The following is an 18634-nucleotide window of genomic DNA, read 5'->3' on the forward strand; positions in this document are numbered from 1 at the left end:
TCCCTGAGACTGCAGCCAGTGCTATCCAATCATTTAAACATAGAAAGAGCACAGGTTTTCCTGCAAAGCATTATGCACATACAGCTGGAGTCATATCAATACACTTTTCTAAATTCAGGTGCAGATTTTGCATTGACGTAAGCCTACAGTTTTATTTAAGCATATTCCACCAGATACATCTGCTAAAGACAAAATTTTGATTTTAAGGTGTGTATTGTTCTGTACAGACTCCAGAGAAACAGAATCACCAGCAGTGACAGACCCTGTACAGGTTTCTCTATGGTGCTTTTGTTTGTTTTTGTCTATCACTTTAATGTTCTTTATAACTACTGGGAGGTATACAGCTGTTCCCACCTTCGCCTTAGAGAAAACCTGATTATTTCTAGTTTCTTCTGTACACGCAGACCAAGGCCAGCCTTTTTCCTGTCACTTTTTAGTCTATAGATGAGTCTGCAGCCAGTTTAAGCAGAGAGTTCAACGAGGCATCATGAGTCACGCTTTTCTTTTCATGGTATTTTTGGAACTATCAGAAATCTTTTAAATGCATTCTGACAATTTGAAGAAGAAAAAGCTGCAGTTGCATCATTTTGATTTAACTGAATCGTGAAAGGTAAGCAGGGGGTGTGAAGGAGGATGCACAGAAACAATGCTGCCTTGACTCGTTTTCTTGTCCATACTGGGATGATGTTGCTGGCCTTTAGCTGCTTAAATTGCTTGTTGAGCATGGCTGTAAGATCTGATGCCTCCAATGAATAATTTCTGAGAAGAGAAACGTGGTTATTTCAGTTCACAATGTCTATGTGCATGATGATAATGAAATTTCAGTATTGATATCAACAGTATTGATATGGGGGGTTTTAAGTGGTTGGAGTTTTAGCAAGAGAAGCAGTATAGCTGCCCTTAAGGGGACTGTGCCCTTTGACAGCAAAGCAGAAAAATATTGTGTTCTGCAAATCTGCTGCTCTGCTGTACTCTGGAGAATGGACAATAAAATCTGGTTTAACAAGCACTAGTGTTATCATAATGTCAGCTGAAAAGGATTACAGGAGAATCAATTTTATGTAATTAAGCTTCCCTGCCATAAACAGAGATTGTTTCCTTAAAAGAAAAAAAAAGAAAAAAGAGAAGTCTCCATCACTGGAGCATTCCCATCACTTATTGCAAGGTAGTTGTCAGCTTCCTACATTAAATGAAAAATGGTAATTGAAACAAGTCTTGGGCAATATCACTCTGTCACTGATAGACAGTAACATTTAAACAAACAAACAAACAAAAAAGTACTCAATGTGTAACAATTCCACCAGAAATGTAAAGCATAACTTGACAGATGCCTTGGTTTGGGTTTTCCTTTGGCAGTGTAAAAATAGAAGAGCAGAGCTTGATATAGTCCTGCACTTCCTGCATCTTTCCTTCTTGTACCTGTTGATAGGTCTTTCTCAAAGTCATACTGAACACAAAATGACCTTCATTCAGGAACAAAGGAGAAATTGTTTCAACTGTCCAAATTTAAATTTTCAACTGAAACTGTTAAAAAAAGTATCAATGGGAGCTTGGGCTATAGAGGGAGCACATTTCCATGGAGAGGGTAGGATTTTCCCTGTACCTCTGGCTTGTGAATGCAATGCTATACTTCAGCTGGTAAATGCAAATCAAGCAGCAGCAGACCATGAAAGGCTGAAGAGTGAATTTAAATCTTAATATTACCACATCCTTTTTAATACAACCTGGTGTACATGCAACCAAAAATTGTCCTACAGTGTTATTTTAAGGACAGTACTACCAGGATATCTCACTGTAAAAATGGGCTACAAAGGAAAGGGAAGAAGAGGTCAGACCTAGGACAATTGTGATTGCTTTGCACCAGACTCATCGCTTTCAATGCTGCCTACTTGCATTCCTGTGTGTTTTCTGCTTCAACATATTTAAATACATGCCAGACTACAGCCCATTTGGATCTCTTGCAGCAAAAGCTGTCTTTCTTCCCCCACACAGACACACACTCCTCCTGCATCTCTTTTTGTCTGTTTGCACTGCTTATGTTGTAACAGGACCATGTGTTGCTTTTCACCTCCATGTAATTGGGCCTCACTACCATCCTCGCAACCGTATCTAGTCTTTTTTGTGCCTGTAGTAAATACTGAAAGAAAGAAAACAAGAAAACATTTGGAGGCGGGTTGCTTTCTCATGCAGATTCAGGGTGCTAACAACCTTTTGAGAGTTGTCTACAAAATAGTTGGGTATAAAACTGGCAGGAATTGGTTCCTGTCTTCCATCAGGCAATGTAGGTGCTGTTGATCCATACTGTTCATTGTGCTTCCTCATCACTTGGCCTCCACACTGGGTTTTGGGCAGCAATATTGGCACAGAGACTATGCTAGCTCTTATAATAAAGTCTTATGTTTATGTCTTGATATTAAGGTTGCAGAATTAGTCAGCTGTGGTGTGAAACTCCTGCCTTTGTATTATAGATAAGGGAAAGACTCCAGTGGTAGCTGGCATCTGCGTAAGGGAGGAGTCAACTGCCCCATTACTGGCATGTGTATTAGGATAGGCTATTCTGGTACCCTCAAGAAGCAATAGTTAGAGACAAGAGAAATTAAAAGAAATGCTAGATGAAGTGCATTCATGCCTGCAGCCCCATCATTCACATCTTGATTGCATTCACAGTTTGTGAGGGCATCATTTGCCCATTTCTTCTGGCCTGTTTTCAGTCCTGGCAATCAGTAGCTGATGCCAAGTGGGTGCCTGCTTGACTTTCTGAACTTGTATCACACATCTCTGTGTAGCCTGCATGACCTGAAGTGGCACCCATGAAGTAGGTGGTGTTCATGGAATGGGTGCAGCCCATTAAACTCTGCAGTAAATCTTTTAAAATCTTGTAGGAGTTCAGAAGTCTCTCAGTGTGCCCCAAAAATGTGATATTCATTCATTCTACCTATTCTTCATCTTGGTGCAGCTGCCCTCTTCCTGCTGTCCTCTGTTCACTGTACAGTAAAGTACTTGCCTGGCTAGAAAACATGCTTTTACTCATGCCGTATAGCCAAATGTCTGGAATCAAGGTAAAAAGTGAGTGAGTTTCACACAACACAGTTTTCCTGCTGTCTCAATTTGCCAAGGTGTATGTTCCATGTGTTTGAGAAGTGCCTTCCTACCTATAGTATTAAGGGGAGTGAGGTCATATAAGGAGATCAGATTTACTTGATAGTCTTTCTGTGCTTGTGCCATATTGCACATCTGAGCTTGATTCAGTTTGTGAACTCTGCTGTTACTTATCCAGTTTATCTTTCCCTGATTTTACCCATCTCATAAAGCAAGTATAACTAATGTAAATTGTAAACCTTGCATTTTCTGCTGCTTTCACTTTGATTAGCAATGCCTTTACTCTTGGATAGAGACTAATCCAAGTCTCTGGGAATTTTCTTGCCTATATCTAGAAGACTGAATAAAGTTTTCTTTGGTTTGATTAAAAGAGCAAAGAAATTTCACTTTAAAACAAAAATTTAGTTGAAATTTAACTCTGATAAGAAAAAGGGCTAAAATTTTGTTTCCTTATTTTTTATGATTTTTTTTTCCTGTAGAGCCTGAGAAAATTCTTCTTGGTCAGGATGTGTTTCAGATACATCTGGTTCTGTAGCACTTTGCTCTATAATGTGGTCACCTCAGCCAGGTTTTAGATGTTTGTCATTGCTGAGCTAGAAGTGTTTCCATCCTGGGTGCTTTGTCTACATCATCCTTGCCCTACTATTTCATTATACACCCCTGGATTTGTCCTGTCCATGATTTTTATCTGGGTTATTTTTCTTTTTGCAGGCAGGTGCCAGAGTTTGACTGTTACGTGTTTTAAAAATATGTTATTTTTTCCCCAGTCTTTACCTCCAGTCTTGCAGCTGATGTACAGGTGTTATCAAGCAGGGATCTCTACAGTCAAAAATTTTTTCATAGTATCAGTTGTGTGATCAAACCATAGATTTTGAGTTGTGAATTACAGGTGTGCTGCACTAAGAAGTTATATCTTGTCCTGTCATTCAAATATTCGTGTGTTTGAACTCAGAACAATGGAAAGCTAGAATTTTTTGGTTGAATTGCTTTCAGGATGGTTACAGATGCAAGATCGGCTCTGTGTTTCCTTACATCCAGAAATCGCGTCTGCTTCTTTTCTAGATTTGAACGTATTCATACAAAGAAAGGGAACTACAGTAAGTCACTAGTTTCAAACCAGGAAGAGGTAGATGATTTAGCAACCTTGGAGGTACTGGATGAGGTAAGAATCACTTTTTTCACATTTTCCTGACGGGGGGTGATTACATATTAGAACACAATGATGTGCTGTTGATTTTCAAGTTCAACTATGTTGTCACACTTGTGTCAAGTGTGTAAGTGTAAACAATGGCATTTTACCAGTTTATGCCAGATATTTTAGATTTACTATTTTGCAGGAATAGTCCCAACTCAAAGCTAAAATACTCTCTGCAGTTACAGCCCAAGACCGAGCAGTATTGTAGCACTATTTGCTTAACAGGGTTTATATTGCTGGATTTTATTACAGCTAAGTATCTAGTCTGCAATGATGTGCTAACCTGAAATTAGTTCAGATCCAAGAACAAGCACCTTCTCCCCTGTTGCTTCAACATTTAGAGTGGTCTTAAACTAGCTTACTGCCCTATGCTGGGTTCTCACTGACTTTGGTGTGGAGATCAATTTATGTCAGCTGGCACTCTGACCTGTCAATGCCTTCCTGTGAACTTTTGACAAAATTACTGATACCGATCTCACTGTTTTGTCAAGGTTTGAAAACGAGCCCACTAGGAGCAGGGGAGCATGCTTAAGGGAGAAGGAAGTCTGTTGTGTTTGTGCTTGAAGCTTCAAAACCAGAAAGAAGAACCAGGCTACAGCACATTATCTGCAGGTCTTAGAGGCCATCAGTGGTTGTAAACAAACTGCCATTCTTCCTCTACTGGGCTGTGCATAAACTATAATTCACATTCTCTTATCTTTCATCATTCAAGAGCTTGGTTATAGTAGTTTAATGTCTAGGTAATATTAATAGAGCTAATCCAGACTTCATCTACTGCACAAAGCTGAGATTTAAGCATTTTTTTTAGTATTGAGAGTAACCATATGCTAGTGATACTTTTTTATCTTTTGGCATGAAGCATATAAATAACCTGAGTGAAAGAGAAGACACAAAAAACCAGATGAGCTAGAAGTGTATCTCAGTATCTCATCTCTTCTGAGGCTGAGCATTCTCAGGAAGCCCCCATCTAAAGGCATCATTTGACTACGTGATATTTACAGAATCAAATCCAGTTTAAAACCTCTTTCACATATGAATGGCAGCTTCTCAAAACTGTCCCCTTCCTTCCATTCAAACTTTTCTTCCAGTTTAGGTAGCCCATCAGAACAGCAAAACAGGACACCTTTTATCAGTGCAAGAAATAATTGTAAAAAGGGCAGAAGTTCCCCTTAAAAATATGTATCAATGTGAATCTGGTTATGACCAAAAGCAAAATAGCATTCAAAACCAAAAAGGGAAGAGTTTATCAAGGCGATGGTAAATCAAGGTTTTCTCCTTGTGTTTTCCTTCAAAGGAAATGTAACCGCTTCAGCTGTTGAGAATTCAGGTTTTAAGTTTTATTAACCAGAACACAGTGCACAACACTGTGAACAGATAGATGTGAAGAAAAAACAATTCCTTCTGCAGTCCTCTGCTCCTTGTCATTCTGTTCCAGTGGGAATAGAGCCTAATATTTTTCCATGTACCTCAAAACAGTATCAAGGCTGGTTTGAATTTCTTCATCCAGCTCTATGTCTTGTTTTGATTGGAAACCTAATCAAGCACATTACGTGCCCAGCTCTATGCAGAAGAATCTGAGGGAAATTATGTCAAGAAATCGGGTGTGCCACTATGGCTCTTTTTTTTTTTCCTTGGTTCAGGGAGAACTGGGTCTGCAGCAGCAAAGAACAATCACAGCAGAGAATGACTGTTAATATAGAAAGGTCCAAACAGTTCAAATCTGTGTCTTAACATAAGTGAAAGTGATGTTAGACCAGTTGTAATGGCAGTTATGAATTCAAGCATATGGCTCTCGCATAATGAATTACATGAAGCTGTAGTGTTAGAAATGAAGACAGGACTGTCTTAGAGAAACCTTTGATTAATCGAGTTACAGCAGTACTTATTAGCCCATTTTCATACAGCCACTTGTGGATCTGTAAGTATATATTGTTCAAAGTGAGTTTGAATGCAAGAAATTAGGAATGGCAATGTGTTTGAAAGTGTTACTCGTTTTTCATCATGATCACCTGTATTCCTGACTATTAATACCTTCCCTGTCCATCCTTACTTATTGTGACTGTATATTTTATACATTTTTCTAATACTCTTTTTTTTTCCTCATGTGATTCAATGTTCCTGTTTTTTCTCCATCAGAACACAGTAACAGAGCAGTTGCAGAAGGGTTATGCCAAGGATCAGATCTACACCTATGTTGGGGACATTCTCATTGCTGTTAATCCATTTCGGAACATAGATATTTATTCTTCACAGGTGTGAAAATCTAGGTTTGGTTCTTTTAAACTAGCACTGATTTCCATTGAAGTATGAATATTTGTGTTAAGTATAAAGTAAGACCATTCTTGAGATTACCTCAGTTCACTCTGAAAACCAGAATTACCAATACAGTTGTTCCTTCAAGTGCATGTTGACACACATCTTTATCACATACTGGATTTCAGCAAAGAAATGAGGAACTCAAAAAACCCCTTAATTTCTGACATCTTTATATCTATAGTATAATGTCTATATCAAGTCTGAAGTGCAAACAGCTATATTTGAGCAAGTCATCCATTTTGATCAATGGATAGAAATAGATTTTTGACACTGTTATTCTTCTAGTGACTTTCGAAATTCATTCTTGCATGAGGTAAATTGTGCTAAATTTCATGAGGTTTGCTGACTAGAACCCCATGGAGTGTAAAGGTGCTAGCTGCCCGTAGTAGCTAGTTCAGAAGTAGTATCTCTAAAGAGAAGTACATTTTTCCATGTGAATCTTACTCCTCTCTGTGGGAGGGAGTCCACTTCCCTTGGAGAACTGTAATTGACTGAAGGTAGGAGCTGGGGGTATTTGCTCCCAAGAGAGCTGGGGAAACCATAGCCATTTAAGTGATCAGACAGTTTATGAAGCAGCCCTGTAAAATTTTAACTTTTTGTGACTTTTTCTGTCCATTATACAAAAGGTGACAGATATGACTATCTGGTCATACAGGAATTTTGCATTATTAATTGTCATATACTGTAGGTGCAGGAAAGTTCTTAAATTTTGACATCTGTATCATGCAGAAATACTAAACAGATGAGGAGTAGAAAAAAAATTAAATTATAATTTGGTCCTTGATGTCTGGCAGTGTTACATTTTCTTCTGATAATCTGAGTTTCATAGCATAATCATCACTGTTGGTAACCTCAGCGTGCTGTACACTGATCTGAAAAGAAAACTCAACTCTGATTTAAAAAAAACAAAAGGTTGTTAAGGGACAGCTGATAATGTTTTCATTTTTCCCACACTTAGCATTCCAAACTGTATATTGGAGCCAAACGGACTGCCAACCCTCCTCATATTTTTGCTGTTGCTGACATAGGTTATCAGTCCATGGTGACGTACAACTCTGACCAGGTATAGATGAAGTTGTTTTAATTACATCCTTTGCTCAGCTGAGATATGTAGTGAGCTCAGAGTCATGCTCTTGTTCTCTTCAGTGTATTGTTATTTCTGGAGAAAGTGGAGCTGGCAAGACACAAAGTGCCCATCTTCTGGTTCAGCAGCTCACTGTCCTGGGCAAGGTATGTTTCAAAAGGGGTTTCTCTGTAAGGCTTTGCTCTTAGGACTAATTGTCTGAACCTATGGACAGGGCATTGGTAAGGGGGCAAGACTGTAATACATTTTGCAAAAAACTTCTGTGACTTCAGATTGAAACATGATGCAGATCTGTCTACCCCTTCCTCCCTCCTGAACTAGGGTCATTTGGAAATATGTTGGGGATTCTTCAGTGAAGTACCCACTGCAGTGAGGGCTGTGACTTAGTCTGCTATTATTGAACTGAGTGTCTTCAAATCACCCAAACTGTACTAAATAAAACCCTCTTCTAGCTTTTCACCTCTTTCCACAACCAGATTGCTGTCAGTGGAACATGGTCATTATGGGAACTGACCACGTAGTTTTCTAAATAAAATGGCATTTTTGCATGTCCCAGGTGAGATGCAAGCAATCTGATCTATTGATATGGTGCAATGCAGCAGTAAGCAGTTGCTAACAAGGATCCTAAAAGCAGGCCAGCTATCTCAGAGCGCTGGGCCGCGGAAATTGATTACTTCTGGGTGTTGTCATTATCATTATGTGTGTTATCTCTTCCAGCCAGCCCCTTGTTCTGCAGATTGCTATATTCTGACAGGTTTCATGGTTTAAGCATGCCTGTATTTACATACAATTGACATGGGAATGGGCTTCCCAGTGATGTCACACTTCACAATACCAACTAGAAAAGGAAAGAAATAAGAATGAATGTATTTGAATGATTACTGATAATTTTAAGCATTGTCTTTTCCATATCCAGGCTAATAACAGGACTCTACAGGAGAAGATCCTCCAGGTGAATAACCTTGTAGAAGCATTTGGGAATGCAGGCACTATCATCAATGATAACTCGAGCAGATTTGGAAAGTATTTGGAAATGAAATTCACTTGTGGTGGCACTGTAGTAGGAGCTCAGATTTCAGAGTATCTCCTTGAAAAATCCAGAGTTGTCCACCAGGCAGTGTAAGTACAAAAACATTTGACCTAATTTGGGAGGTACAGAAAAACTCTATTTGACCTAATTTGGGAGCTACAGAGTAGGACTGCAATGTAGGAAATTATCTTGGATCAGAACATGAAGATGAATAAGGTACTGGGATTTTTTCTTATAAATGATACATGAATAGCTTATAAATCTGTAAGCTAGCTGAAAACTGCTTCTAATTTTTTCACTGCCTCCTAGGTTATTTAAGCCAATCTCATAAAAATGCAAATGTGATATATAAAGTGTGTCATAATGTGTGAAGAATTAAAAGGAGAAGAGAAGGCTGCGTGGAGACCTCATAGCAGCCTTCCAGTATCTGAAGGAGGCCTACAAGGATGCTGGGGAGGGACTCTTCATCAGGGACTGTAGCGACAGGACAAGGGGTAATGGGTTAAAACTTAAACAGGGGAAGTTTAGATTGGATATAAGGAGGAAGTTCTTTACTGCAAGGGTAGTGAGGCACTGGAACGGGTTGCCCAGGGAAGTTGTGAATGCTCCATCCCTGGCGGTGTTCAAGGCCAGGTTGGATGAGGCCTTGGGTGACATGGTTTAGTGTGAGGTGTCCCTGCCCATGGCAGGAGGGTTGGAGCTAGATAATCTTAAGGTTCTTTCCAACCCTAACTATTCTATGATTCTAAAAGGTTTCTAATAGTTCAGTTGTACCTTTCTTTGTGGAAGTTTGAGTAATGTGTTAAGTATATTACTTGAATTTAATTCCTCTACATTTCCTTTAGTATTGTAGTTTTGTTTGCAAAGTGCTCATTTTCCATTTTTGGGCATCTAGTAGGATCTGATTATTAAGGGTTATGGACCAAAAGCAGAACAGACCCATCTCTGCCGTGTGTGTATCTCATAATATAAAATGTCAGAAAAATTAAATGGTATTTCCAATTAATTTAAATTATTGACATGTATTTTCTATCCTAATACATAGCACAACCAGATAAAAAATATTTTGGCAACTCCATTTCTGCCATAATAATAATAGAAAAGACCGAAGTCTGAGACAAAGAATGTTTTCAGTTATTAAAATTTTTCCCCTTGCTGATCACTTACTCATTTTTACTCATTTTGTAGTTCTGCATGATCTTGTTGCTTGTTGTAGAGTTGTGACACGAAGAACATCAGAGTATCACTTGGAATGTTTCAACAAACAATTTAAGGTTAAAAGCAGTTTTATGAAGTGGTGGGTTTTCCCACAGTTGAACATAAGCACAGATACTTCTTTTTCAGAATAAAATGAGCTTTTTCCTTAAAATACCACCGTTTTCATAAATTTTCATGGGTTTATTCTTTTGCTGTCAATTTATATTTAGCCACATGCTGAGACAGGAAGTCAGCAAAGCATTTACATGCCTCAGATGCTATTTAGGTAGGTGTTTAGATGCCTGAAATCACAAGAAAATGCCACTGAAGCGTTCAGCATGAGAGTCACTCTAAGAGGTTATATTTTGTGGCATAAACTTCCAAGGGCACTTGAAGCTGTTTGTGCCTCTTCTGCCCTTCTGCGAGAGCAGGAGTCCCAGACTCACATGGAGAGCTAGGAATGACTTTTTGCAGAAAACCCACTGACTGATTGCCCAGAAAATGGGAGACTCAAGTTCCAGACTCAGTTCAAGCCAAGAGATTTTGAACCTACAGGTTCTCCTGCCTTTCCCAGAGAGTACACAAAACATCAGGACATTGTGAGGTTTCAGATTGTGCAAAGCATGGCTATGCAAACTTATGTAACCATAAGGGGGGGACTGAGGGACTGACACTGAGGGGGAAGATAAGGGATCTGCTCCTACCCCTTAAATTGATCTTGTTTTCTACTGCTGACTGTCCACAGTAAAATATAGAAACTAAGCTGCCTCTGATCTAGGCACCCCACACAGACAGGAGTGCATGGGGCTGTGATCCTGTTTCACAGAAGCATGCATTAGTGCTCCTGAGACACATGCATCAGCTCATGGAAAAAGCAGGGGTTTGAACAAAATCCTTTTTTCCGTTTCATAGTGACTGACTTGGCTATCTCAGGGTTCAGTGGTGGTAGCAACTTTCCACCTAAGCGTCCAGTTCTTCTTCATAAGATGCACTGGAACCTTGAATGTGCAATAAAGCTTCTCTTCTGGGTTTGGGCACCTAATTTTTAGGCAAAACATGACAAGTAATAAGGCCATTTGCTGAATGTCTGCTTCTGTGCTTTCTTGGTTCAGGGCTAAAGGATACAGCAAACACACTGGGTTCAGTGAATCAGGAATGTATAGTTCTCCCATGGTCAAAGGATTTTCATTAAATAGCTGGAGGTTGAGCAGCCCATTTGATACTTGTGGGTGAGCAAATTGCAAGATCTCACCCAGCATCTGCCAATTGCATCAGTGGTAGAGCAGCATTTAGGTGTTTGTAGCACTGAGCAGTCACCTGGGCAGCTTCAGAACAAACACACAGAGGCACACAAAGGGTGTTCACTTCACAGGAATTTATGTAATAAAGCTTCTTTCAGAGTGTTCTGTCAGTTTGCATGAGGCTTGCGTATTATTAAAATAATGTTTAATAATAGCATATATGTCATCAGTAAATGTAACCTGGGTACCTTACTAAACCAGTTCGTTGTTTGTCTTGTTTCAGAGGCGAGAGAAATTTCCATATTTTTTATTACATTTATGCTGGTCTGGCAGAAAAGAAAAAACTGGCACATTATAAACTGCCCGAATATAGACCTCCCAGGTAATGCAGTTGTAAATTGGTTACTAAGAAATGCAGTGTTGAAATCTTAAGCTCATTTATATTCTAACTCTGTATCCATCAACTCTTTCAGATATCTGCAAAACGATCATTTCAGAATAGTGCAAGATTTCATGAACAATAGCTTTTATAAGTCGCAGTTTGAATTAATTGAACAGTGCTTCAAAGTCATAGGTTTTACACTGGAGGTGAGTGGTGATAACCCCTTTTTGGGATGAACTTTCACAGCTACCTTAATCAAGAAAAACTTACATAAAGCATTCAAATAATCTCCCTTGTTATGTTCTTCCTTTAGCAATGGTGTTTTTATTGTTTAGGATATTGCATGGTCAACTTACTGTTATATTACCACATATAAATTTTTAAGGTTTCAAGGTATTGATAATCTAATAAAAGGGTATTAGTCAACAAGACTTTGAAATTAGTGAACACAGCACAGCTGAGTAATTGAGGAAGAAAGGGCTTTTGCAAATTAATTGCATACAAAATGATGCTGCAACTATTTATTAGCCTAGAATTTTAGGCCTGTGAATATGAGTCTCATCTCTGTTTTAAGATGAAATCCATGGTGTGAGTTCTAAAAAACTCATTGAGTTGATCTGAGTTTTGATGAACTCAATACATTTTCATAACACCAGGGGTAAAGTTGAATGAAGTTTTTACATCCCTTTAGAATGAATCTCATCACTAAACATTAACCGAACCCATTCTTTCTTTATTATCTCATATCATTGCTCTGCTGGCCATTAAGCTCCTCTCCTCAGGCTGTCTTTGGTATAATTAAAATAAAAACAAGCCTCTGGATTTATAAAGTAGAATGCAAGGGAAGGAAACCCCATCCTGCACCCTAGTTATCTCTTAGAGAAAGTGATGCATCACAGCTAGAGGTTACCACTGACTTTATTTATCACAAATGATAGTAGGGGTATGACCTGTGAAACACAGCACTAGTGCTGCAGAATGGATGTCTGTTTTAATTTCTTTGACAAAACTGTGTGTTGTAAGGACCTTTTCACAGAAAATTACTCCAGTAGAATATTTCTGGCTTCCCTCAATGTAAATATTTGAGTAGCTAGCAGAACAGATTTATTCATCTATTCTGTTCCTCCATACTAATTTTGCATTAAGTTGTAGTAGCAGTGGTGTTCACAGTCTCTTTCTCCTTTACATGGTTATTCACAACTGCACTTAGTAATTTCACACCTGCACTATCACATCTTTTCATATCTGTACTTTCACCTTTCCAGAAGCAGCATCCGGAAGGATGCACATTTCAGCACTGATAGCAGTTTTGTCACAGCACTGGAGACCTTGATAAGTCCTAATTTATACCATGAAAAGCAGCAAGCCTGGTTTTGTTCCCAATTCTTTTGTTCACTTGGATGGATGGAAACAATAACCCTGACCATCCAAAAGAGACTTTCCTATATATTGAAGATCCAGTTAGAACTGGCTGCATTGTGCAGTTCTGGCATGGATCTTTACTTGATTAACTCAGCAAGCCACCGCGAGCTGAATCTGTAAAGAATTACTCACCTGTAGAACCCGCACAGTTTCAGAAGCAGGTTGAGTACCACAGGCAATCTAACTGTGGTTACATGTGAGCCCCATCCATTCTAGCCTGTCTTACATTCTCCACAGGGTGAATTAGCATGTCTGAGGTTGTGTTTGCAAGTGGAGGAACAGAGAAGTCACCTTTCCCCACTGAGGTTCTGATACAGGATACATGTGCAGAGACAATTTAGTTTCAGTGAGAAAAAGATACCGCAAGACAATGATTTCCTTCTCTAAATTCACTGTTCGGTAATGCAGCCTTCAGTTTTGACATTCATGCGAGTGCACAGAGGAGGAGGTTCTGTATAAGCATGTTCCATGTTTTGTTAGCAGAATACCTTGGACAGAATATCTTCTGCACTTCAATTAAAACTGAGACCTAAACAGGGCTTGATTTCTTTGAAAAACTTTTTAACTGACTGGCAGGCTTTAATAATAACTGCTGTCAGTTCTCCCTGTCTTAAAATCACACTGGTTTATTTCAGGCTGCAAGGCAAAATTAATAGGAAAGGATTGCCTGAGGTGAACACTAATCACACTGTATGAGACAGATCAAGCCAGATTTCAAACACTCTGGAAAAGGGCACAAAAATGTCAGCAGTTATACACACTGTACAGCATAATGGCAGAAGTTAAGCTATCCATTTCTTTGCATTTCACCTGTGTCCCTAAGCTTAAAATGAAAATGATTGCTTAAAACCTAGGTAAACTGCATACCAGTTATCCTAAGCATAATGTTTTAGAGTGAGCTTATCTAGTTTGTCTTGCTGTCACAGGAATAATTAATTTAATAACTGCTAGATTAACTTCTGAAAGTGTTGAAAACAAGCTCAAGTATTCTGGAGCAATTAAGGATTTTATCTGAGTAAATGATGCCTGACAGGGTACCAGCAAACTATTGAATATAAGGAATAAAATGCTGTGAAAAGTCCATCATTATAAAATAACAATTATATTTTAAAAAACTGCTTCATATAAAACTACTATGAAACTTATAAAACTGCTATATATAAAATATGCTATTAATGCACACCTCAAAATATATAGTGTCAGAGATTCTTAGCTTAAAACAGAGCCTCCTTTACAGGAACTCAGCATTTCTGAGTAGAAAATATTCAAGAGATCGTCAAGTATACTGAGAAACATTCACAGTACAGATGAAAATTCACAGTTCAAATCTAAGTCAAACCTGCAATGAAAGCATTGTTTCATTATTTGCAAATCTGATTTTATTTGTCACATATAAGTACTTAAGATAATTTACTGTATGTATCACTTCACTGTTCAGATGGATATTTGTCTTGTTTCAAGTCCCTCTTCAGAACCTACTAAATCATTTGAAATTTAAATACGTTTAATTAAGTCCGTGCCTAAGTTCTTTGGTGAATACACAGTTCCTAACCGGCATTTTGAAGGGTAAGGTACTTTGCCAAATCAGGGATGTGAGATCTCACTCTTCTACCAGTGAAACTTTTTCTGATTATGTCAGTGGGAGCCATCGCAGACCTATTTTTCAGGGTGCCTTTGTTTCTATGATCCAAGAAACATAGATGCATAATTTTTTATGGTTTTGTTGATTTAGGTATGATATTCTTAGACGTGGCTGTGTCTGCAGGCACAGTAAAGGGCTGATATAAATAACCTCCGAATTCTTTCTGTGTAAAAGGATTGTGTTCACCACTGTTTTGTGCTTTCCCTAGTCAATGTCAATCCTGTTCTGTTGACAAGTGTGGAAGAGAGATTAGGCTATAGTTTGTCCTGCCCCCTTTGTGTGTCTTATACTTGAAAGACTATGCTGAGTACAGAACAGGCAAAGAAATATATCTGCTGAGAAAGTATTCCTAAAAGTTGTGGGTGTGTGGCAGACAACAGGAAGAACACATACGCATGCCCGTCACACAAACCAAAGTGATAAATCTATCTGGCCATTAAGTATTGCATCTTTTCTAATACACTTTTCAGGAACTTGGAAGTGTGTACAGTGTCCTGGCTGCCATTTTAAATGTGGGTAACATTGAATTTTCTGCAGTAGTATCTGAACATATGATTGACAAGAGCAACATTTCCAATCCAGTAGCCCTTGAGAATTGTGAGTATTTTTTCTTGATTTAAGATTATTTTCCTTTACTTTTGATAGCAAATTACTTTTCTTACAAGTGAGTTATCAGTGAAAACTGTATTCACAGGGAAATTTTGCAAGAATAATTAAAGGCTGAAAATAGATAATTCCAAGATCACATGATTGCAAATACAAAACGAATAAATTTTCCATGTTATGCACCTCATTTGACTAACCAGTTCACTGGCGTTCAGGAAACATGACTAATACTGCAAATGACTGAAAATAAAATGTTTAGAATTTTCCCAAGGTTATTTGAACATTTGATGGAGAAACTCATTAACATGTTGAATAGTTTTTTCCCAGTTTCTTTCTCACATTATTCATTATTTGTTCCCCGCATGTGTCTGTTGAAATATGGATCACTAATTCTTTGGAAGGGATGCCTTATGTTATAGGCTGCCAGGAGGCAGAGGAAGGAAAGGGTCAAAGATTCTCAAGAAAGTTGCTACTCTTTCTCAGTAATTATAGGTGGGAGATAACAAAGTCTTCACAGTATCTTCTTAAACGTTTTCCTGCAGAAAAATAGGCAGAAAAATATTGTAGAAATGGGAAAGAAGTACCCCTTTTTTGGCTCAAAAGGAGGAAAGCAGTAGCTTATGTAGATAGATTATAACTGAGAGAGATATTCACTCCTCACAGCTTGCATACTCTTGATATAGTCACCTAGGTTCCCTATCATTTCTCTGTGGAAAGTTTGGAGAAATAGCCTTCTTGGTAAAGCACTTTAGAACCTAAAGACTTCTGCTTTGAATCACTTACTCATTGGCTGCAGTGGAAGCTAGGAAGGTGGGTGAATAAATTAGATACTGACACTTGTTTGAGCATCCTTGTTAGTCATAGTTCGACTTTGATTTGGCTCTTATCGCACACTGAACTTGCAGCTTTGATTGCAAAAATGTTCATCTTTCCTTCAAAAATCTGCTTCTCAGCTATGCTTGTGACCTTCCTTTCTAGGTGCATCCTTGCTGTGTATTCAGGCAGATGAACTGCAAGAGGCGCTAACCTCTCACTGTGTAGTGACTCGAGGAGAAACGATTATTCGTCCCAACACTGTGGAAAAAGCTACTGATGTCAGAGATGCCATGGCCAAAGCACTGTATGGGCGCCTCTTTAGCTGGATAGTCAATCGCATCAACACTTTACTCAAACCTGACAAACATTTAAGGTAAAAGAAGTTTTTTAAGAATAAAGAGAGATTTTCTGTGGCAATAATATCTACACTAGAGCATTTAGTATTCTCATACACTTTTTCTCTGTTACCTTTTTGTTTATAACACCACCATGTTAAAAAAAGGTTTTAGCTTATTCAGACTATGTAGTGAAAATACAGTAGATATGGATAACACAGGCATCTGGTGTTTTCCTGTTTGACCTTTACTCATTTAACCCTTCATAAATTACATACCAACTACTTTTTCATTTATACTTTTTCAGGGTCAACTTTTGACATTCACCTGTTGATTACCTAGGTGAAATTCTGCTCTTATTTGCATGATGCCATTGCTTCTGTCGCTGTTATGAGTGTGGTTTCCTATATGAGTGATAGTAGTTTCCAAACACATTTACTGAGGTTAATGTCCACTCTATACCCTTACAAGGTGACACTTTAAACACAGAGACAAGAAAGATGTTGAGAATGAGAATATAACACATTTTGTGGCTTGCGTTGGAGATCCTATTGGTCAGAGCCTTCTGTGCCTGCTAGTAGCAGTGGAAATGGGCAAACTTACAACTACCTGAAGGGAACTATCAATAATAAGTAGCTTTGTTTTGCAGTCAAGGCTGCAATCCTAAAATTTGTCTAAACTTTAAAATATTTGGTTACAGCAGAGCATAAATAAAAAGAACTTTAATCAATAAGTGATAGGATAAAATTCCTTCCTGTGTCTCTCTCTCACATACCCGTTACAGAGACTTTTTCCAATTGAATACTTATTATGCTGATGAGGAGGAAGAAGGTTTGATCTAACATGGTCACTATAGAAAAAAAACCCCACCCAGAAATCTGCTTTGGTTTTGTGGTATTAAAATAATTTGTATTTTCTATCTTTATACAATTAGCTCTGAGAAGTAGCAAGACAGACAAATGTCAGCAGTGTATTCACCAAAAATGTAATTTATAGGCAGATAAAATACTAACCAAATTCAGGTCAAAATCCACAAATACTTTTGGTCCCTCAACAATTAAACACTTCCATTTTTGAGATGGACTTCACAAAAAGGTTCAACTGCTGTTCATGAGTATCTTGAGGCTGGTTTTTCATATCTAGTTTCCTTGTTATTTTATTTTTAAAATAGTGAAATACTGTTTACAGATAGCCCCTCAAATGGGTTTTATAGATAGACTATGATTTATTTTTTTAGTTTAGCTAGGGAAAACACTAATGTCAGCTTCAGTTTTATATAAAATTATGTCCTCTTAATTTTTTTGTTTCAGGAAATAAATACAAAATTAGCACTTTTTTCCAGTTGCAGAAATGACCATGTATCTCTCAGAATACCTTAGCTAAAATTTCAGACCAATGTTTTTACTAGTAGTACTTCTCTGGAACTTAATTGGTAATTTAAATTAATATCACACTCCAGAACTTAAAGTAGTTATTTAGATGCATAAAAGGTCTAGCCATTTCATTTTTTTACCTTTAATGTTGAAATAAGTGGATTTAATTGTTGCCAATAAATAATAGGGAGAAATAATATTTAATGACAGCAATCTTTAATTTTGAAGATGCTGGTGAGTAAAGCCTGTTATTACATGAGAAACAAAAAGAACTGCCTGTTGTTTCAGTGCTGTAGTCAGCTTCTACAATAGAATAATAACTAGCAAATATTAGTTTAAAAGTAAAATTGTAAATCTGCTGTGCACCTGTCCGTTGACTCAGACATGATTCAGTGTATATGGTCTGCAAATACAGTCATCTTTCAGTTGGTGTGCATTTATTCTATTTCAAACAAAAAATGATTGTTACTTTAAGAGGTATCTATTCTAGCAAAAATTATCCTGTTTAACTGGCTTCCAGATTTGGCCCATTATTTCCTTTTGTGAAATACTAAAGGAGCTAGTCAATGTAAAATAAAGATAAAGCAATAGAAAGTTTATTTAATCTTTTCAGTGGAAACGATGATGGTTTGAACATTGGAATTCTTGATATCTTTGGCTTTGAGAATTTCAAAAAAAATTCTTTTGAACAACTCTGTATCAACATTGCCAATGAACAAATTCAGTTCTACTTCAATCAACATGTCTTTGCCTGGGAACAGGTATGTGTTGGTAGTTTGATAAGGTTTTAATATTGCTGAACATATAAAACCTTGTCTCAAGAAACTACATCATTCCTTCTCAATAATAGGCCATAAATTGCAGATTATAACAACTGTTTTCTGAGTACGTATTCT

General features: G+C 37.8%; 1 protein-coding gene across 1 annotated transcript in view; it reads left to right on the forward strand.

Annotated features, from left to right (window-relative positions):
* Positions 1-4093: 4093 nt before the first annotated feature.
* LOC308216919 (myosin-IIIa-like) overlaps positions 4094-18634 on the forward strand; it is a gene marked incomplete at both ends in the record, with an annotated part of 58067 nt that continues 43526 nt past the window's right edge. Inside the window, 10 exons of the mRNA XM_080609623.1 lie at positions 4094-4261; positions 6431-6547; positions 7569-7673; positions 7757-7840; positions 8611-8813; positions 11446-11544; positions 11636-11750; positions 15079-15205; positions 16193-16403; positions 18352-18499. Coding sequence (XP_080465749.1) covers positions 4094-4261; positions 6431-6547; positions 7569-7673; positions 7757-7840; positions 8611-8813; positions 11446-11544; positions 11636-11750; positions 15079-15205; positions 16193-16403; positions 18352-18499 — 1377 coding nt within the window. The remainder of the gene's footprint in view (positions 4262-6430; positions 6548-7568; positions 7674-7756; positions 7841-8610; positions 8814-11445; positions 11545-11635; positions 11751-15078; positions 15206-16192; positions 16404-18351; positions 18500-18634) is intronic.

Source organism: Psittacula echo (genome assembly GCF_963264785.1).
Source record: "Psittacula echo genome assembly, chromosome: 2".
NCBI classification, from domain to species: domain Eukaryota; kingdom Metazoa; phylum Chordata; class Aves; order Psittaciformes; family Psittacidae; genus Psittacula; species Psittacula echo.